General features: G+C 52.8%; 9 protein-coding genes across 9 annotated transcripts; 3 read left to right on the forward strand and 6 right to left on the reverse strand.

Moving 5' to 3' along the window:
- Positions 1-830: 830 nt before the first annotated feature.
- BDP55DRAFT_743494 (uncharacterized protein) lies at positions 831-3,640 on the forward strand (the record flags this gene model as incomplete). Its single annotated transcript, XM_060580488.1, has 4 exons — positions 831-938; positions 999-1,128; positions 1,184-1,319; positions 1,366-3,640. 4 exons carry the CDS (start codon positions 831-833, stop codon positions 3,518-3,520), a joined length of 2,529 nt encoding a protein of 842 aa, XP_060436232.1. The 3' UTR covers positions 3,521-3,640.
- A 146-nt stretch (positions 3,641-3,786) lies between these two features.
- Positions 3,787-4,738, reverse strand: BDP55DRAFT_723005 (P-loop containing nucleoside triphosphate hydrolase protein; the record flags this gene model as incomplete). Its single annotated transcript, XM_060578683.1, has 3 exons — positions 3,787-4,409; positions 4,469-4,498; positions 4,663-4,738. The coding sequence occupies 3 exons, from the start codon at positions 4,736-4,738 to the stop codon at positions 3,787-3,789; spliced, it is 729 nt and encodes a 242-aa protein (XP_060436233.1).
- Positions 4,739-5,426: 688 nt separating this feature from the next.
- On the forward strand, positions 5,427-6,116 carry BDP55DRAFT_723006 (uncharacterized protein; the record flags this gene model as incomplete). The annotated part of the gene is made up of 2 exons (XM_060578684.1): positions 5,427-5,567; positions 5,892-6,116. The coding sequence occupies 2 exons, from the start codon at positions 5,427-5,429 to the stop codon at positions 6,114-6,116; spliced, it is 366 nt and encodes a 121-aa protein (XP_060436234.1).
- A 332-nt stretch (positions 6,117-6,448) lies between these two features.
- On the reverse strand, positions 6,449-7,401 carry BDP55DRAFT_133050 (PRELI-like family protein). Its single transcript, XM_060565519.1, has one exon. It carries the CDS (start codon positions 7,286-7,288, stop codon positions 6,701-6,703), a length of 588 nt encoding a protein of 195 aa, XP_060436235.1. The 5' UTR covers positions 7,289-7,401; the 3' UTR covers positions 6,449-6,700.
- Positions 7,402-9,618: 2,217 nt separating this feature from the next.
- Positions 9,619-11,018, reverse strand: BDP55DRAFT_133162 (methionine aminopeptidase 2-like protein). Its single transcript, XM_060565520.1, has one exon. It carries the CDS (start codon positions 10,924-10,926, stop codon positions 9,763-9,765), a length of 1,164 nt encoding a protein of 387 aa, XP_060436236.1. The 5' UTR covers positions 10,927-11,018; the 3' UTR covers positions 9,619-9,762.
- A 565-nt stretch (positions 11,019-11,583) lies between these two features.
- On the reverse strand, positions 11,584-12,378 carry BDP55DRAFT_763343 (uncharacterized protein). Its single transcript, XM_060580902.1, has 2 exons — positions 12,318-12,378; positions 11,584-12,252 (listed from the first exon to the last, which is right to left on the reverse strand). Exon 2 carries the CDS (start codon positions 12,239-12,241, stop codon positions 11,873-11,875), a length of 369 nt encoding a protein of 122 aa, XP_060436237.1. The 5' UTR covers positions 12,242-12,252; positions 12,318-12,378; the 3' UTR covers positions 11,584-11,872.
- Positions 12,379-15,565: 3,187 nt separating this feature from the next.
- BDP55DRAFT_133220 (uncharacterized protein) lies at positions 15,566-16,032 on the forward strand. The gene has a single exon (XM_060565521.1). The coding sequence runs from the start codon at positions 15,653-15,655 to the stop codon at positions 15,944-15,946; it is 294 nt and encodes a 97-aa protein (XP_060436238.1). The 5' UTR covers positions 15,566-15,652; the 3' UTR covers positions 15,947-16,032.
- A 600-nt stretch (positions 16,033-16,632) lies between these two features.
- Positions 16,633-17,151, reverse strand: BDP55DRAFT_626056 (uncharacterized protein; the record flags this gene model as incomplete). The annotated part of the gene is made up of 1 exon (XM_060571580.1): positions 16,633-17,151. The coding sequence occupies one exon, from the start codon at positions 17,149-17,151 to the stop codon at positions 16,633-16,635; it is 519 nt and encodes a 172-aa protein (XP_060436239.1).
- Positions 17,152-19,012: 1,861 nt separating this feature from the next.
- Positions 19,013-20,373, reverse strand: BDP55DRAFT_540004 (AhpC/TSA antioxidant enzyme-domain-containing protein; the record flags this gene model as incomplete). The annotated part of the gene is made up of 2 exons (XM_060568083.1): positions 19,013-19,711; positions 19,765-20,373. 2 exons carry the CDS (start codon positions 20,371-20,373, stop codon positions 19,013-19,015), a joined length of 1,308 nt encoding a protein of 435 aa, XP_060436240.1.
- Positions 20,374-20,829: the final 456 nt, after the last annotated feature.

Here is a 20,829-nt window from a genome sequence, read left to right on the forward strand (position 1 = left end):
CTTATAGAGCTAGTCTTCCTGCTGCACTCAAATTCCCCATGCCTGCCCCTTATTCCACAACAGACATAGCAGGCACTAACCCCAGTGTGTTCATACTTCATGGTATCGTGGAATATGCCCTTGCTACTTCTGGTTCCCGGTTCTACACCCCGCCCCTGCCTCCGGCCTTGCTCACTCACTCCGTCCTCGAGCAGGTCTTCTTTCCGAATTCGGTAGACGGCATGGCTATCTGCCCAAGGCAAGGACTTTCCTTTCCTCTTCCCCTCATACAATTTGCCCTAGGTACTGCTAGCATCCATCCACTTTTCCCTTTCTTCCCCTTCCTCAGAAACACCCACACGCTGGAATCTTCTTTTTCCATACCACAACACAGATCCCATCAGGGCAAAAACTGCCATACATATCACTCACTTATTTCCTTCTGCACCGCTCAAGCAAAATCCCTTACTAGGCTTCTGCCTTTCATCTTATTTTCGTCGATATCCATCAGGAACGGCACCATACAAATCCCTAACCAGCGATAAGGTTCAAGAACCTCCAGTAGTAAGTTTCTGACAAGCAGTACATCTCTACTCGCGTATCCATATGCCACTCTTCGCCTATTTTTCGTTGTCATCATCAGTGGCATTTCTGTCCTTACCCTTCTCCTGCTTTACTATTTTACATCCCAATTCTTCCCCTACTCTCCTGCTCTTTCCGAGCAACTACCTCGAGCAGCACAATCTCGAACTTTCGATTAATTCTGACAGATCTAGATACAGACACCGTAACCAAATTACGACACCAAAACAAGGGAAAGCCCCAGAGTTACTTCCCGTTTGCCTGCAAACATGGGATCCTGGGGCGTCGACAGAAAGGCGGACAAAATGCCGACTCTTCGTGTCCAGGCTACGTCTCAGTCACTGAGCAATGAAGAGCTGGTCCAGCGTGCAATGATGGTTAGTCGTTGATCTTGTACCCGGATATCGTTTTGATTCTGTGTGACTGACTTTGAGAAGGCCGACCTCGGTATGGATCGCATCAATGAGTTGCCTCTTGACGATACCCCGAAAGGCCATGTCATCCCGCCGCGTGCTCGCCGCGCTCCTGTCCACGTGGAGAATACTGAGGCTCTCAACGGCTACCGAGGTACGCTTTCCCCATTTATTTAACAGGATAGGAGCCCGACTAATTCAGATGATAGCGCTCGCAGAGACAGGTATGGACGATGCTGAAGCTATGGCTGCTAGACAGCTGCCTACCCTAGGTGGCCCCAACGTCAATCGTCCCACCCTTGGGGCTGGTCCGGCCAGAAACCTTTCCGAGAATCGCCGATCCAAGTAGGTGTTTTCTCTCCTCTGGTAGAAGCTTGACTAACGATAAAAGCACGGCCAACTTCCAAGGCATGCAGACAAGCCAGAATGGCATTCTGATGCCCCCTGGCTCTCAGCTTTATCGGTTCCATTTGAAAGTTGTTGGAGAGCCTGGCGCGAAGACCACGGGAAACAACATCACGCCTGACGCACCTTCCACGGCCAAGCCAGCTACCGCAGGCTCTAGCACTGCTAGAGTCGAACCTACTGCAGGAGCCAGCAAGCCCTTGCCTCCTCATCTGAGAACCAAGAGCAATCAGAGCCTCCCAGTTGTCGCTCCTAGCACAGCCATCAAAGCCCCCACGCCAGCTTCGGACAACACTTCTAGTGTCAAGGGCAAGGAGAAGAAGCCATCTGAAGATACCACAAAGCAGCCTCAGTTGACTGACAAGAAGAGCTCCGACTCCTACTGGACTGGCCGTTGCAAGGCTCAGGTTCAAGGCAAAGATCACGATGTTCTCATCGAAATGAAGACCATCAAGTCTGACGAGCACCCCAGTGGGCACGCCATATGTGTCGTTGCATGCCCTGGTGTCTTCAACGAAACCCACAGCATGACCGACTACACTCTTGACTTTCACAAGAACCACCTGTGCATCGTCAGTTTCGGGGCTTCCGGGTTGGGTTTTCCGACGCGATACAGCCTCAAGTTCGATGACTCCGAGACGGCTGCCGACTTCATTCAGCGTGCGGACATGCTGCAGAGGGTGATAAGTTATCTCCGCGAAATGGCTGCTTCTCAGGATGAGGTGGACATGGGCACCGTCGCCCCCGTCGAGCCGGCTGACCCGAAGGCCGCTCCCCCCGCCAAGGCCATCGTCAAGGTCACGGAGGCGGTGCGCATGAAGAAGGATCATAGCGAGGAGGACTTAACGGATGCATTCAGCAATCTCAAGCTCACCAATGTCAAGGATTCCCCCATGTACACCACGGACCGTCCGCCTCGGGTTCAGTATAGCTCTGAACAGCTCTTTGAGAGACGCTCTTCTGCTGAAGCCCCTGCCGGAATCAAGGACCTCAAGATCCCTCTTGAAAAGGACAGCCGAAATGGAGTCCGTCTGCCGCCTCATTTGCAGCAACCTCGAGCCTCCCAGTCAATTCGCGACACCCAAAAGGCCATCAACTGGATGTCAAGAACTAGGCAGACACAGACAAGCACCGACAGTGTCTCGAAGTTTTCGATGCCTGGCTTGTATGAAGCTATCAGCCACCACAAGACAGTCGCTATTACTGCGCAGTCGCCTACCAAGTCTGCCAGAGCTCAAATGCCAAGCAAGGAATCGACTGAGATCAGACTTGAGAAGAACACCGACAGCAAGGAAGAGAACAAGACGGACAGTGGAGTCAAGCTGGAAGCCATTGAGGCACCCCAAACCAAGGTTGACATTGACTTCGATTCCCAGATGCAAGTCGTAAGCAGCATTCCTAAGGCGTCCATTGACAGCATCCAAGCTCCTGGAGATGATGCTGCGAGGGGAGTCGCGCCTGATGAAACTATCATTGAGTCGACCAACCCGGTCGTTACGGGTGCCGCTACTGAGATCGAGCATGCTCATGTCCAGAATGCTTCCCAGGATGTTCTTCCCAAGGAGCCTCCGATTCCTTCCAAGACTGCCGAATCGGACAAGAGAGACGCGATGTCTAACGCTTCGAATGACTCAGCGGTTGAGTTCGAGGCTCCCGTCAAGGCTGAGCCAGACGTCACCACGCCGGCGCCTGCTCCTGTGAACATTCCCGAGACCGCCCCTGCGGCTCAGCCCAACCCCACAGGCTATTCCATACCCTCTGGCATCCCTGTGCCGCAGATGGTGCCCGGTCAGATGGCGCCAGGCCAGGTGCACCACGTGACCCAGATGCAGCCTCTGATGCACCCCCAGGCCATGATGCCTGGAATGTTTCAGACGGGCGTCTTTCACGCTGTAACGGTCACGTACCACATCAGCTTTCCGAATCCCGGAGAGAGTATGGGCATGAACAGCCCAGTTCACCAAGCTGGTGGAGCGTTCTCGCCCAACGCAGAGCCGTTCCAGCCCAACATCCATGGTCAAGTCCCTCGCCATGGCAGCGACCAGCCTCGTACGCGTCGGGGACTGGGAGGCTCGATGTTCGCTACCGGCTATAGCGCAGCTAAGTTCCCTGGTAGCTTCACGGGAGCTACGGCCGAGTGAAATGGGGATGTGGGGAAGGGGGGGGATAGTTCTCAGCGTTGCATAGGCAGTTGGGTTTAGACGAGGCCACGAGGATGTGATCTCGGGTGACGTTAAGGATGCAGGTCTCCATCAATTTCCATCAAATTGGTTGAGCACAAGCGTCGGTTAGTACGTGATGGGAAGGGAACAGAACTGGGCCTTAACATAGTTCCGGCACGATAGAGGGTCGACAGCGAGTAATAAAGACCCCCTTAGCCTTGACTGAACAAATTACCGCAACTTTTTCATTCGTGATTCCACTCGTCATCTTCTCGACTAAGAACAACCTCGTCGACCTTTAAGCGGAAGTCGACAATCTCCTTCCCATTCACCAAATCGTTGTCCCTTGCCCTCTTATCAGCTTCCTCCTCATTCTTGGCAATACCTGCCTTGACATGTCTCCCTATCAAACGCTTCCTCGCCACCTCAAAATCTACGTCCACGAACCAAAGCTCATCCATGAGCTTCGCGGCGTCGCTCCACGGCGGCTTGTCGAGTGTCAGGTAGTTTCCCTCGAACACGACGATGCGGTGGTACGGCTGAATAGCAATATCGTTCTCCTTAGGATCTTTGACGGCGTGGTCGAAGCTCGGGGCGTATATCGGCGAGGCATCGGCTCTGAGGGGTTCTCGGAGGGACGTGACGAGCTTGTGGAAGGCCGGGCCGTCAAATGTGAAGGCTGCGCCGCGGCGGGCGTGGGCTGTTTCTGGGTTGGGCATGGCGGAGAGTTGGGCGCGGGTGAGGTGGTAGCCATCCATGGGCACGAAGGCTGCTGGCGGGTGGGATGTACGCGTTGGGTTTGAGGGGTCGAGGGTCGAGGCGCGGGCGTTGAGGCGGGTTGTTACTATTTGGGAGAGGGTCGTTTTGCCTTGCTTGGGGTGTTAGATGGTAGGTTAGGGATGAGAGAGGGTGATGGGTGGTGTGTACCTGAGCCCGGGATGCCGGATATTCCTATCACTTGGATATGTCAGTCTTATGTTGTGCACTTATAAAGAAGATTGATGGGATGAATGCTGAAGTCATCGTGGACCTGTAATGGAGCTGGGGCTCACAGGGAGTAGGAAGACCCATGACGCGGGCTAGGTAGCTCTATAATATGGCATGAAAGGGCGTAAACTCACAGAGGCGTTTCTCCTCAGGCGTCTTCTGGAACTTGTCCCATGCCTTTTCTACGAGCCTAGCTACCTGCTGCTCCATTTTTTACCAAGTTTTAATTCCACAAACACAGAAAAGTCTCTATATTTTTCGTTCGTGTATGTGTGGAACAACCAGGTTGAGGTCAATTAAAGGTTCAACGGGACGGGAGATCGGAATGATGGGGACGGGGGCAGGGCGGGGTGGACGGATGAGGTTCAAGCTTCAACAGCTTTCGAGCTTTCTCGGCCCGCTATGTGCAAGTGACGGCCCCACTAACCCCGCCATGCGGCTTGATGTCATGTTGGGGAAACCGTTTCGGTAGGACTTGCTTGTAAAAAATTTGCATTCCAGGCATACTTTGCATCTTTTAGTTGCATAATCCCATACAGTCCTGCCAGTCAGTCTCCTCCGAGTTGCAGCGGCCGGGCTTCTTACGGTTACGGATCAAATATCTTTTTAACGATTCATCGGTGAACTGGATACCACCTGGACTCACGACACGGAGTAATCGGGGTGGGGTTCATTTTCATCGGACGCCTGTCTTCTCCAGAATTTTGAACGCCGGCACTTAGTTAACTCTTATCGTCGACTTACGAATCCGCCCAACCAGTCGTAACGACCGAAGAAAATTCACTCCCAAGCCTCCAAAAGGGGATTAACAGAATTTCGGGGACTTTTCCTTTTGCTTTACCCTAGATTCTACCCACACTCAAGAGTCAAACTACACTCACTGAGAGAAGAGGCAAAAATGTCTGACGAAGAAGGCGACCTCTTCAACATCGCCATTGATGACTCGGACGAGGAGGTGCAGAAGCCCAGAGACTGGCAATCGGAAGAGGACTTCCAAGCGCTGAGGGCGACATATCGGGTGAAGGTGCAGGACGGCGATGTGAGTCACTATTTCCTTTGCTTCTTGATTATCCTCTGAACAGGAACAATGTGTATCCCATTTTGTCGGCTTTTTCTTGTTCATGCCTTCGAATGGAGTATGCGAGGGGGTGGTTTTCGGTCTTCGTATCCTTCTCTTTGTTTTTGTTTTTTTGCTGGTAGTCCCTTCGAAGCTCGGATGGACTCCCGATCAAAGCAAAGCCACCCGGGTTCTCCACTCGGCGGACCCTGGACCGCGGACAACCCCTCTATCTCGGCCTTTGCAGCAAAAAGACTTCCAACGAAACGAAGATCCCGACTGACAATTTCGATGACTGGGTGCTAGATCTGGAAGACCATCGAACTACCGCTCAATACAGAAAAGGCCAGCAAGCCCGTGCTACAGGAACTCCTGCACGCCGTGGAAGAGCTCTACTTCCTCCGCCGGTTCGGCGAGGCCGCGGCGTTTGCGAGGCGGGTCCTGGACGGGAGCGAGGCGGCGATGGATAGGGATACCAGGGAGACGCTGACCCGGTATGAGGATAAGTGCCGGGGCCGGATGGAGAACTGAAGGACATATGTCTCCGTATGCCACACAAGTGGTTCCTAGTCCCAACTTAGAGTTCGCTTTGGTCGAAAAGTACAAAGGCATTTTGCTGAATCACGATGAAACGGGGGACATTTCCATGTTGCGGCAATAAAGCTTGCTGATCATTTGTGAGGGGTCTATTATTTCTAAAAAACACTCTAATTCTAGTCCCAGGGGGACCGAAAGAAATGTCTCGTCTGGGGAAACCCCCCGGATGCTCTATCATGTAGGGATATTCCTCAAAACGCCGAAAGTCTTTGTACAGTTGCGTAGGTGGTAAGACTTGTCCTCTCGAAACCCGAGTGAGTTGAGTGGAAAGGTCCTTCACCCCGTCTTTGGGCCTGGCCCTGGCCCGGGAAAGAAAAATCTGATGTCTGAACGCCGTCTAAAAACCCTTTTTCCGAATCCTTTTGATGATGATGATGCTGCCCGCTTGTTGAGAAAAGATGTAAAAAATGACGAGGAACGCTGCATAACGCCAATGTCATGTTGCAAACCAGGATGGGAGGAAGGAAAAAGTCATCGTGGAAGCGACTCTCGTAACTTCTTCCCCATCATCAAATGGCTCATGCTGCCATGGCGCCCTGGCGAACACGCATCTCGCGCTCGCGCTCTTCAGCAAACACCCGCCTGCTCATAGCAAGAACCATCTCAAACCCTTCCTTGCCCTTTTGCGCATTGTTGCGGAACTGCGACACGCACTGGTCCTCGATACCGTTCTTGATGCGCTGCCAGCCGCCGCAGAGGGCGGTGATCTGCGCATCCTGAACGAACTGCGTCTGCGTCGGGCTGACAGGCTTGTAGACCACGGACTCCTGGACGGAGATGAGGTTGGCGAAGGTCAGGTTCTGGGAGACCATGGTGACGGTCTTGTTGGCCGGGTCGACGTATGAGGTCTCAAAGACGTGGGAGACGTCCGGGTCGCCGCCGCCGCCGCCGACGAGGGAGGCAAACCACTTGGGAGCGGATTGGTTGCAGGTGATGAGGCGCTCGGTGCGGAGAATTCCCGTGGCTGGGTCGACACTGCGGCCGATTGTGTCGACGGCGATTACGTGCGTCGTCTTGTCGTTCCACGGGCAGTATTTACGCCAATTTGCTGCTGAGACCTCTTCCCAGGAGTAGTTGAAGGTTACTGCGTTGGAGAAGACTTTCATCTTGAATGTAGTTTTTTAGTGGTGGTTTGGTATTACTTCTGGGTATCAATTTGCGGGAACGTAGGAGGTAGAAGCTCGTGTGATGGAGCGGGCGGGAAAGTTTTCGACGTTGTCGTTGTTTTCGTTTATGCCTCTATCTTCTTCGGGGTGTGGTTTCGGGGGTATCGTATGGGTGCCGTGGGAATTCGTGAATAGGAACGAGTCAAACTTGTTGGTATCTTGTTGTTTATTTGTTTATCGTCAAGCGACAGTGATGAGTCAACTTTCTTTCTTGGGGGAAGGATGGAGGAAGAGGGAGACAATTGTTAATATAAGGGATGCGAAAATAATAGGTGAACCTTGCTAGTACGGGAAACCGGACGGGGGTGCGAGAAAAAAAAAACCGAGAGCAGCGAGCTTCGGTAGGCCGAAGGGTGGAGCGGGTGTCGTGTGCGGGTTTTTTAGGAAGCTGATCTGACCAATTACGACGTGGCAAAACGCTCACCCCAAGGCATCAAGGCCCCCACAAGGTTGTTTTTTCATGCTGGAAATTTCTCTGTGGACTTTTGGTGGCAGGTGCAGCAGCCGCATTCCTTCCCAGTGGTCCAGCCGGTGCCCCGGAGAAAGATGGGAATTCGGGGTGGCGCGTGCGAACTCGCAGCGAAGGGTGAGGCACGTACGAAAACTCCACCGCAGGGAGCGCGCTGTCTGGCTCGGCTTGGGGCCTCCTGTCTCGCCTAGCTGCCTGTTTCGGGTATGGCGCGCATGGACCGCGTCAATGGAGATGGAAAACGTCGGAGACAAGGGGGGAAGGGATGGGGACACCAAAAGCCCAGCGACGCGGGCTGGCCGCCGACGTGAAATCGCTGGTTGCATGTGATTGGCCTAAAGGTGGATCCGCGAATGGGAATTTCTCGGTTCTCCTCTTTCCTAACGCCGTTTACCTACTCGCTGCTGTCCCGTACCGTTCCCGTTATCCAGAGGAAGTTAAGCCGGCGAGGTGGGAGACTACCTAGGCCCAAGCTCTTCCTCTTCACACACACACACACACACACACACACACACACACACACATGCAATACACTTTTCGCCCAGCCCGAGAGGGTGACGAAGAAGAGACGATGAAAAGCAGGTTCCCGCCAAGGCCTTTCCCTGCTACAGCTCCGACAGCCGACCCGCGGCCGACGCCTCTTACGCTATCGGCTATCCGAGGTGGATATCGGATGAAGCTGTCGTGTCCCTTCTCCGTGCTTCTGGACGCCGCCGATCGGACCCTTAGAGAAACACAGATGCGCGGATTGGCGGTGGAGAAATAAGTGGACTTTCGAGTTCCAGTTCGCCGACCAGTGAACGCTGCGCCAGACAAAGTCTTGGGGGGCGAAAAGAAATATAATGAGTGGGTCGTCGGTTCTGGATCGGCCTATGATCTTGCCGCTGAATGCTTCTGCTTGACGCCATGCTGACATACCTCAGCCTCAAGTGGCGCAGGGGTCCTTTCCGGCTGGGTACTTAGTAAGGCAATCGCTGGGTTCCGTGTGGCTCTATCCACTTCGCCCGGCGCCCGTCTTCATCTGTGGGCTCCGATCGGTTTCCATTCCGGGCCCCGGGTGACGGCATCTGACATCACCGCAGCACACCGCAGGTGATCATACACGGAGATGGAAGGCCGTCGATATGCACGGCGACCGGCCCTGCTATCCATCGAGCGATCCGTTCCGGATGATTGTGTCGGACCTCTTCTCCACTATGGCGAGCCCCGTCACGCCCGGCTGCGGGATGGGTTTCCGGTAATGGGGCCGTCACATTTTGGCAGAAATGGAATAATGGTAATGTTGAGGGTTTGATCAATCCACAAACCTCAAGACTGCCAGCTTTTCTATGGTATCGTGATGAAATTGTAAAAGACGTACTTGAGCACACCAGTGCTGTATGATATCACTCGTGGGCGGTGTGCGAACGATGCTGATTTGATTTCGCGGGACCGAATTTTCAGAGACAGCTACACAGCCCCAAAGCAGGATCACTCGTCATCACGAACCGCCCAAATGGGCTTTAACGTCCTTCCTCCCATGCTGCTATGCTCTCGAGAGCGGTTCAAGAGCAATTTAATAAAACCATGTACACACAACAGAGTCGTGGACACAGCGATCTTGGATTCGATTGCTTGGATTTTTTATGTATATCTGAACGATAGTCTCGATAAGTGAAAAGAAAACCCATGCCAATACCCATCCTTGGCCGGTTTCACCCCGCCTAATAATCCTCTCCTCGGCTGATTACTTCCTTCACGTTTGGCCTGAGCAGGATGGTCTGGATGAGTTGAATTAGCGTGGTACCAGACAAACAACAGCAAGTGTTTACTTACGTGCTCGAACTGAGCAGTGTAGGAGCCCTTCTTATCACACAAGGGCGGGTAAGCCTCGACGATGCCGCTGGCAACAAGGTTGTTCAACTGTTATTTGTCAGCGCATAGTCTTCAGTAAACGGTTGAGATGTCAACTTACACCAAGGAGATACTTGTCCTGTCCTAGACGGTCCAGATAACGCCGGCAGAAAGGCAGGGTGCCAAAGTTCTTGTTGATGACGTTCAGCAGCCTCTTGGCCGAATCTAACCGGAGCGCCGCATGGCCCTCTCCACGCTTGGCGTAGTGAGACACCTCCATATCTTCCCTGACGTATCCGTTACCCGTACTGCCAAACGTCTCGACGGCGAAGACATCACCCTCCTCCATCTTTGTCGTGTCGTTGCTCTTGACAATGGGCACACTCTTGGTGCCGTGGATGCTCCAGCGCTCAATCGTGTGACCGTTGAGGTTGCGGATCGACTTGACGGGGTACGTCACGCCGTCAATCTCGCACTCGTAGCTCTCCATGACCTCCTGGATGACGCCGCCGACGTCGCCCACGCGGACGTCGATGCCGGCCTCCTTGACACCGGCGTTGGTCGCGTCCTTGACGGCCGCGAGGAGGTTGTCGTATTGCGGCTCAAAGGCCATGGTAAAGGCGCTGTCGACGATGCGTCCGTTGACGTGCACGCCAAAGTCGACCTTCATGACGTCCTCCTGCGAGAGCACCATCTTGTTACCGGCGTTGGGCGTGTAATGCGCCGCGCAGTGGTTGAGGGACAGGCCGCACGGGAAGCCCATGCCGCCCTTGTACGCATCGCCCTCCTCGAGACCCGGGTGTCCCGTTAGCGCACGCACGCCGTCCTCGATGCCCTCGGCAATCTCAGTCAGGGTCTGGCCGGGCTTGATGTTCTTCTGCGCCCATTGACGGACCTGGCGATGGATCTCGGCGGCCTCGCGGTAGTCTGTCAAGAAGTCGTTGTTGAGGTTGTCGAGGTGGCGCTTCTCCTCGTTCGTCGTGCGGTAGAGGTTCTCGTCGCGGTACTCCTCCTCCTGGCCCTTGGGATAGTTCTTTTGGGGGAATAGCGAAGACATGAGCACGCGCGGCGGGTCGGACTGGGCGGTCGGGGACTTCTTCTTCTTCTTCTTTTTGTTCTTCTTCTTCTTCTTGGCCGCTCCGCCGGCGGCGGGTGCCGTCACATCCTCGCCCTCCTCATCCGAATCGTCACTGTCGTGGTCGACCCCATTTCCCTCCGCGGGCTTCGCTGCCTTGCCGTTCGTCGCAGGCTCTCCCACTGTTGGAAAAAAAATCATTGATTAGCCTAGGGATCCGGACTTGACGGGCGAATAGCTGATAGCTAAGGCGATGAGCGCCATACCGTTGAGCTTCTTCAAAGCTTCTGTGGGAACTTGGGCAGCCATCTTGGCATACTAGATTTCGCGTGTGATGTGAAGTTGGTGGTGGGAGCAACACAGATTTTGAACCCCACCTGGTAAATGCAACTGCGCGGGGTAAGCCCCCGTAAGTCGTTAACCGGGGAGTTGCCCCCTTTAAGGGATGCAATGTCCAATCCCGTTTCACCTGGTAAGAGCTTTCCGCCAGGCGCGGTGAAAAAATCTTCCCAAAACTCGGGTACGGAGGTAGAAGGCAGTCACCTGATTCGTCTGGTCCAAGCAAAAAACCAACCGTTTATTCTCAGGTCCTGGAGTCGCAAATCCCCAGGGGGCAATGGGAACAATGAAAAAAGCCAAGTCTGCGGCCAAGCGGTCCACCCCTCATCAAAAATCACCATGGGAGGCGCGTATTCTTGCAACTCCGGCCTTGCTAATTACAAGGTTCCAGACGCCTATTACCCGTGGGCTGCGACTAGGCTGCGGGTTGCACGCGGCAGATCGTGGTTCAAGTCGGCTAAGTTTGCTTCTCTTACACGTCACAACGTCATTTGATACCCTATTTTTAGGCTCAACTCGCCTCGTCTTGCCTTATAAGTGTCTCGAACCAGGAACATGCAACTTTACGCACTTCACTCCTGCATGGAACTATAATTGCCTCCAATGGTTTTTTACCGATTTTTGTTTCCTCTGCAACTTCAGTGAATCAAATCCCACGATCTAAGCCAACTTGAGCGAGTGACTCGAGGTAAATACAGACTTGAGACGACACCTTCAAACACAACTTTTGCCGCGAACCCGAGATGACAGCTCATTCTCCTCCTTTCTCTGACCCCTTCAGACAATAAGTGTAGTGGCCGCCACCCACTTAGTTCACAATGCACCGAGCAGAGAGGGAGCCGCAGTCATGGGCGACACCGTAGTCGCAGCATCTGCCGCTGGGCGAGCACTCGTAAATGTGATTGGCGATCCTCTTGCTCGTCACGACATAACCTCTGTCGCGGCTCCAGACGCAGTTGCCGCAGACGGTGAGTTGCTTGTTCTTGCTGTCGCACTTGCACCCGTTGTACTTGCAGGCCCTCTTATCCAAACCTGTCTCTTCCTTCTTCTCCAGCGTGGCCACGGGCTCGTCCGTGTCGGCCCGCGCGGCTATGGCGTAAGGTTCGTCCTGCTGGGCGACGCTGGCCTGGGCGGCTGCGGCAAGGAAGAAAATGGTCATGGAGGTGGCAAAACGCATTTTTGTAAGTCCTGAAACGTAAAGTTAGTTAGTCGTCTTTCGGGTCGCAACGAGGCTTTTATAGTGGGGGACTTACTCTTGTTTCCAACGTTTCAGTCTAGCTCATGTACGAATCAACAGCTGTACTTGGCTGGTTCTGAGCCTTTTGATCAAGAGGACTGTTTACTTGACTTTCCCATGGCCTTTATAAGCTTCTTGACAATACTACATGATCCAGTCTTTTGTTATCCAAGCCGATTCATCAGATACTCGATGCAAAGGAGCAATATTATGCCCGTCTTACTTTTCCAAGGTGATCAACATAGCTGAACGGTACGTGGTTGTCAGGTTGATTCAGCTGAAAGACAGACGATCAAAGTCTAGGTAGTGTGGCATAGCTGCGGGGTTGATAGACATAGAGCAATACCGGATTGGCTGCCTTGTCAACGGCATGGATCTAGCAACTTGAGGAAACTGCAGCTCATCCTTTTACGTATGAGGATGTAACCTCTGGCAGCCGTGTCGCTGCGCCTTGTTTATGCTACCATCCGGCTGCAGGGATTGTCTAGTCGTTGACCTCAGTGCGGCAAGACTTATGGTGACTTTCGTGGGATTTCTGTGGTAGAGTCCAAGCCAATGACACATTGCCGTAATGTTGCATTCGAAAAGGTGTGGTTAACCAAAGATTACTCTCAGAAGCTACACACTAAACTAGCCAAGAAGCAAACATAAGCTTGACCGCTTGAGAGGGGAAGCCGGGGCTAACACTGATGTTGGTCTGTTCAACGTGAACCCTTGTAGATATTGGGGCGACAAGTGACAACTTATAGTCATTACTCACCACCTCCTGGGTGTAAGATCTTGTCTCTCAGCTACAGACTGTCTCTGCCGTCAACCTATGAATCCCCGCATGAGGGCATTGGCATGCATAGACTACCGCCCTTATGCTATGACCCCTCAAGATCTGAGGAAGACTTTCAAACTGCGCTGAGCGTACTTGAGACACCCACTAGGGGACGTTTTAAATCTTGCGGGGTAGAACCGAAGTGCTCTAACGATAGATGGCCCGCGTTGTCGATCATGGCTTATAGTCGAAGCACCTTGAATCGGGCAAGGTCTTGGCTTGCCCTCAGAAGATCATGGCCCAAACTTGAGAAAAGTCTTGAGGTAACATGGGTCAAATCTCAAGCTGCTGCGGTGTATACGCAGTACAACGTGATATCTCAAGTACGGCCGAGTAACCGCCATGTCATTGTAGCTAAATTTGCTTGTGTATGACGAAGTGCGTCTCACTAGATCAAAGGAGTCTGGGTTCTTGCCACTGGATGTCGAGATGTGCTTTGAATCCTACATTCTCCCTGACGAAAAGCAAATAGGAGAAATTTGACCATAGATGGTTCCGGAGTCACTTAATACCAACTTATGGAGACGAAGTCCGCTTTCCAGGTTACGGGCCAAATTTGGATTGAGATTCCATGAAAAGTGCCTGTGTCAACTTAGAGACGACGTTGTAGACAAAATAAAAAACCATGAACTTATCCATCAGTGGATTACTGTGTTCTGACATCAGATCTATGCGTTAATATGCTTTGATCCTGCTTAGGTGATCAGTAGGAGTTCCCAGCCCGTTTCCGCCAGAAACTTCGTCTATCAATGACTCTTTAATATGGTATCATTCCAAGATAATATTCTAGACGCAATTAATCTTAGGATGAAACGAGTTACACTAGTTACACTAAACAATCAGGCGGATATCGATCACTGAACTAGGTGTTCTTCTTCCTCGGGATTTCGACTGTATATTTTGGGGAAAGATCGAAGCTTGCGTATCGATGTTTGAACGTTTCATGCTGGGAACTAAATCTTGACCACAAGATGTTGATGAACTTGTACTGTCACAAACACATCAAAATCCAATGTTAAGCGTCAAAAACTCTTTGTCCATATCTCACAACCGCGGAAGCATCGTAGATATTCTTGACAAAATCCGAATTCCTGGTCTATTGTTGGACTTGACAGAGTAAGAGCTAATAATGCAAGTCTACAGGAACTACAAAGCACAAAAGAATCATCTGGAAATAGGAGGTCCAAGCTGCTCGATAAATCTCGACGATTCAAAACACTCCCATAACACAAAGAAATTGCCAATGTTCTCATTGCCCCAATAGATAATTCAACAGCACTTACATCATATCTTGTCAACGATTGCTGTTTTGTGCCCTTCTTTGTTTTACCGGCATCAAGTTTCCATATAACCTTTGAGGATTAATGTCCATACACACCAAGCCAAAAACTCCAAAGATTTTAAGCACTCTCGATTCTCATTACTTCTGGTGGCCACGCTCACTGCAGACACTCTCGGGCCAAGCTGTCTACATGTCGGGCTTGTGAAGCTTCCATCTTCGAGGCACAGGCTGATTACAAACCCTAATGGCCTCAAGTCCCCACGTCCCCGTCCTCCTGAGAAACTCTCACGATGGCCTCCCACGGACAGAGTGCCGTCCCCCTCAAAGAAGACCCGTTCAAAGGGCAGGAACAAGAGCTCACTGTAGGATGGTAGAAGAGCCCGACTCCATCTTTCTGTAAAAATCAAATCCTCGAGTCCGTTCCAGGACGCTTCACTTTCCAACTCCATCGTCAGCTTACCTCCATACTTAAGGGAGCTGCCAGCACAACAACAACCATCAATATTCGACTTACCCACACTCGAGGCATCATGGCAGACGCTCGCAGCAAAGAAATCCAGGATTGCTGCCTCTGCGGCAAGGCTTGCAAGAAGGCCAGCCGCAAGGATTTCCCTTGCGGCTGTGCTCCCTACTGCACTACGTGCGCTACCGCTTACCTTCGCTCGTGCCTCTACAAGCCCTTCTACAGGCCACAATGCGAGGGCGTCTGTGGATCTCAGATGTCAGTCCCTGATACCTGGGCCCGCCAGCTGCTTCGCCGCGCGGAGGCTAGAACGTACTTCGACCTCGCCGCTGAGGCCGATGAGATCCCCCGCAACGCCGCTCTCTACTGCCAGGACGCCGCCTGCGGCCGCTACATCCCGCCTCGTAACCGCCATGGCGGTCCGAACCTTGACGCTGGCACTGGAAACGACACTGGTACCTGCCCCTGCGGCAAGCTCACCTGCGTTCGATGCGGCGACGAGGTCCACCAGGGCATCACCTGCGAGCAGATTCGGGCTCGTTGGGAGGCTGAGGGAAAGCTTGAGGAGGAGCTTGCGCGTCAGAGCCGTCGTGTCATGGCGCGGTTGACCATCAAGGAGTGTCCCAACTGTCGCATCCCCGCTGAGAAGATTGATGGTGGCTGCGATGTTGTCCGGTAAGTTTTTACCATATGTGGAAATCACCACCTTTCTTCTTCTTCTTCTTCTTCTTCTTCTTCTTCTTCTATATTTTGAGTTTTTTTCTGATTCCTTTCCTTGGTTGAATGTTTAGCTGTATGTCTTGTGATAGCTTCTTCCACTGGAGCAGTGCGAAGTTTAAGGATCCCAGAAAGTTTGCCGAAGGCAAGTCTGGCGATGAGATGCCTGACGATCAAAAGCCTGCCGATGAAAAGCCTGGTGATGACAAGTCTGGCAGTGGAAAGTCTGTCACTGTCAATAGCAAGCCTGAGGATTTCAAGCCTACCTATGACAACATGGAGTCTTTCGAGTTCAACCCTTCCGAGGACAAGCCCGCCGAGACCATGTCCGTCGATGAGAAGCCTGCCGACACCAAGTAGTCTCTCAGCGTGACTCGGTCTATCGTCTACAAGTCTTGTGTTTGCAGGAAAGGTAAACTCTTCCTAGACACCTTTTCTTGCTGTGAAAGCAGAGGAAGAGATGCAATGAAAGCTGATAGTGTGCTTACTTAACTACTGAATGTGAGTACTTGGCGCCACAGCTACCTCTCAATGGCACATGGTCAATTCTCCCATCTTCTTCTCGATCAAAAGACTAACAGATTGCGTACCAAGGACGATACTCAATTTCCACAGAGCTTTCTGGCCCACTTTTGCTGCTTTTGGCAGTTTCTATCTGACGAACTTCGAGCTCGTTTCCCCGTCATATTGCTACATGGCAGTAGGACCAAGTTGCTTGTTGGCAATGGAAGAGTAAGAAAAGTGGCGGGCACAGACACAAGAGAGATGATGGGAAAAGGATGAGCTGAGAGAATACTAAGGATACGGATGGATCAATAAAGGCTCACGAAGGATCAGAGACTCTGAAGGACAGAATGGTTTAGTTGGTAGAAGTACCAGTAAAATTCAAGAAGACAGATTTCCAAGCCAATAATTGCCCGCTCACCATGCTATACCCGAGTACATACGCGCTCCTCCAATGCAAAATCAAAAGACCTAATCCCACCATCTAAGCAGAGAAGCAACACTCCACTGCCTCATCCAAGGCTTATGCCGAGCATACTCGCTCAGTTGCACTGGTCCCCAACCTGCACAAAGAACCCTCCAAGCTCAGACGCCGTGAACGTAACATTGATATCAACATCCACATCCGCATCATTCGCAACAGCAAACTCGAAAGCCAAACTCTCACGGCACGAGAAGCTGTTGACGACCTGCACGGTATCCTTGACAACAGCATCATTCGCCACCTCAAGCGGCCCAAAGCTACCCACCAAACTGCCCGCAGCGGGGCCGTCCAGCGCGCGCACGTTGAGGCGGGCAAAAGCGTCGCCGCCCTGGTCGATGGGGAACCCTTGGCTGAAGGCGCCGACGAGCTGGCAGGGTCCCGCGGCGGTGGGACCGACGGGGAAGGTGAGGACTTTGGTGACGACGGTGCCGGAGCGGAGGTCGGCGACGCCAAAGTTTAGGTCTGTAGGGGCGACGAGGCGGCAACCTGGGGTGGAGGTTTGGCGGCGCTCCGAAGGGGTTGAGCGGGCTGTGGCGAGGCCTGCGAGGGCGGGGAGGAGGATGGATGTGAGCTGCATTATTGGATTGGTAAAGAAGGTTTCGTTTGGTGAAGGTGGTTGGTGATATCGAGGTAAAGGCTTGAGGTAGCGAGTTTGGTATGCTTGTTAGGCTGGAGTTGAAGCTGTTGATGACGGTGTGGATGAGAAGAAGGTCTTGTGAAGATGAGGGAAGCATCCTGATTTATAGATACCTTCCCATCGTCATTCTCTATGTGCTGAAGAAGCCCTTTGGCCATCACGATGCGTTGGAGAAGGATCGTCAGCTGCTGCGCCCGACATCTCAGCAGGCGGAGACGAGTTGAGAGACAACATCGCGGCTGACGGAGAGCAAGAGAGAGAGATGTCACGATCATCTAGCACTCAGCTCTCGGGTGTTACAACGGACATCACGAGGCCAACAACCTCAAGCCATCTACCAAGGTAAGTAGGCAAAAGACACGACTCCGCCTCACTAAAAGGCCCGCAGAGACTTGACAGACTCTGCAATTCCGCTGCTGGGAAAGCCGTATGAACAGGACCTCTCGGAGAAGATCCCTTAGCCTTTTCTCTTGCCTATTCCATTTTGCGTAAGTGCCGCTTCGCGGTAAGTGAGGAACCCGGGCTGAGGATCTCAAGCCCGTCAGCACGCCCTGTCCACTTGGTGGGTTATTGCTCAGCCCTGCTAGATCGAAGCTGACAGCTGAAAGCCCGTAATATCCTACCGGGAATCTGAAGAACCTACTGTTCGGGCCAAGCTTACGAATGTACGCCCTAGTCAGGTAGCCAAACCATTTCCCCAGATTTGCATGTTCTAAATATAAGCTTAGCACTTTGACAACCTCCCACGGCAACATGCATTCTCCAAAGTAGGCAATAAGAAAGAAGAACATGAGAGCCTAGTGGCTTACCAATTATCGTGACAGGAACGCTCCTAGAAGACTCAGGGTTCCCGCCCGATTGGACGCACATGTCGCGGGGGCGGAACAGGCTTTCTCGTGACATTGGTATTGACTAAAAGGCTGGGCCCTGAAGGATCCGAGGTTTGCGGCGACTTCATTCGGGCCGGCTCAGAGGCCTTTTGTGTGTATGGAGATGGCCTTGAAAGCCTGATTGGCGACGAGTTTGAGACATTTTTGTCGACGGCAAAGGCAATGACGAGAAGCCTAGGAGGAGAGCAAAGTTGCTGCCTCGATTCAACTTTCTCGTGATAAGAGCGACGCCCATACGAGCTCAAAAAATAGAACGATGTGTCTTTTTTCGGGAAGGTGTCTTGTTGAGCGAAGGTACTTAAGACGGCCGGAAGGATGCGAGGTATCTACTTAGCAGGCGAGACTGACATTGGTTCATCTGGCGATACGGTCTGAGGACCTATTTCATCGTACTTGCCCCTGCTCATTTCACGTGCCCTAGAATGGTGAAGAAGACGTATGGCAGGTTGCAACCAAAGGAGCCTTAACTTGTCACTGATACGCGGGACAGCGATAGAAAGTTGTGCCCGAGTTTGGATGATCTAGATGGAGGTCAAACTTTGTAGCTCACTTCATCTCTTCCATGAGACGAGGAATCTGCCCTCGTCGAGTAGATTCAACCACATCTTTCCACGCTGGAACGTGGTAATCGAAGAGACGTAAGGTCCGTCGCTCTGCCACATCAACGGTTCTGTCATGGAAATGCAAAGTGTGACGTATGCTGTAGGTATCATTGAGCGGCTATGCTGATCTCAGCCCTAGTAAAATAAAATCACGAGAACACCACTCGGCAGCTTGCTCGGTCTCATCAATGCACCACGCGGCACGGCCTGGATCCGTTCATCGCCGGTAACTCACCCCCAATTCTCAGGACCTTGGCGAACGACGGATCGCACTGACCCCTTAACGACCCAAAAGAAGCCTCGCCGCTCCTATGCCCGCTCCTGCTCGCTCAGCTTGCTCATCTGGCTAGCCATGCTCAGCCCGGTTCCCTTCCTCGTCTCCAGCGCCCTGGACCACCGCTTATTCTCGTGAGCAGGAGGCTTTCCGGACCCATTGAGGCCGAGAATCTCCATCAGCTCGGGTATTTCGGCGTGGTCTCGTGTGGAGCGCATGCGGTGGCACCACGTAACTCTCTTCTCCTCCGGCTCAAAGTCGTCACCGCCCTCTCCGTCGATGCCCTCCTTGTTGTCGATGCTATTCTTCTTTGATGTCATGGCTTCCTCGATCTGCCGCTCGGCGTATGGTGTCGAGACGGGTGTGACGAGCTCGAGTGGTTCGAAAAGGAACTCGCCGCCGACTTGCCTGTGGTCGCCAGATTTCGTGGCCAGGCCGCTCTTGACTTGCTTCAACCCCTGGAAGACGCTCTCGGCAGCAGACTTGAGCATGGATTTGCGCATGTAGGCCGGTCGAGCTCCCAGAGCAAGGGTGCGCGTCATGCCCAAGGTGTCGAAGAGGCGTCGCGTGGGATCGGTGTACACGGGGAAGGGGCAGCCGGTCTCCTGGAGGTACATCTCGATCAAGCCAGGGTTGCCGCAGCCAACGACGGTGATGAATGTGCTCATGGGAAGACCCAGCAGGGCGTCAGGGGTTATCGACTCGGATAGTGATCGTAGGAATTCCTGACAATTCTTTGGAGGGTTAGTAACGAGAAGGGTCGGTCAGGGATCAAGAGGAGACGTACGCCGCAGAAGAAGTGGCGGATGAAGATGACGAGGACGCGCCTCGCGACATTACGACCGGTGTATAAGCTCTTGAATGTATGGCTCTTGCCATGACGATCCAGCACTACGTAGTTCTCAATCTTCTTCAGAACCTGGGGTGTTGGTAGGTCGTTGTTGGTGGAGATTTCGCCCTCAAAGTCGGCGGGCTTGGTGTTGTCGATTTCTATCGAGGTCACTGCCGTGTCGGCGCCTTGGGTCGTCGAGGTCCGCGGCGACTTTGTGCTCGTTGTCGTTGCAGTGTTGGGTGGCTGTTGTACGGACTGGTCGGTAGGCTGCAGTCCCTCCCTGGCGTCTATTGATGTCGGCCGAGGAGGTAGAGTGGGCTTCGGTTCGTCTCCCGTCGCATCTTGACCATTCGACGAAGACAGTCCATTTGTGTTCTCTGAAGTCGAGGGCTCCGGGGCCGTCTTCAATTCCTTTCTTTTTATCGTGGTATTGGGCTCTGTGACAAGCGTAGCTGTCTCCGTGGAGTCAGATGCATTCTTGGCATCGCCGTTCGTCGGGGCAGGATTGGTGGTGGTGGTGGTGGTGGTAGCCACAGGTGGAGGATCTGACGGCACAGCAGCCATGACGTCGTAATTTGGGTGGGTTTGGGCGATGTTGGTTCGGAACTTTTGGATCGCGCGAAAACGATGTCCGTTTCGATTTGGGACTTTGGGTGAAGTAGGCTCGATTATGTATGTAGAGGTCCTGAGATCCCAAAGAAGAAAAAGAGCTGGATTTAATTTTTGGATGGTAAAGACCAGACTAAGGTACGGTAGGCAGACGATGGGTGGTTTGGAAGGAGGCGCAGCAGCTCTCAGTGGCCAGGATTGTACTCGTAATGGTTGAATACCAAGGAACTGGGAAAGAGAAGGCACCCGAGGGGACTGGGGGGACCAAAGGGGAAGGGGAAAAGCACGCCGCACCACCACGGGTTCTTGAGACTCAGCCTGGCTCTCTGCCCACTTCACCTCTTGGGCACTCTTTTCAGGTTTTCTTCAACCTTGCAAGTTTGCTCTCCAAGCCTCCAACTACCAATTACA

This window comes from Colletotrichum godetiae (genome assembly GCF_030913485.1).
Source record: "Colletotrichum godetiae strain CBS 193.32 chromosome Unknown BDP55scaffold_2, whole genome shotgun sequence".
Taxonomy (NCBI): domain Eukaryota; kingdom Fungi; phylum Ascomycota; class Sordariomycetes; order Glomerellales; family Glomerellaceae; genus Colletotrichum; species Colletotrichum godetiae.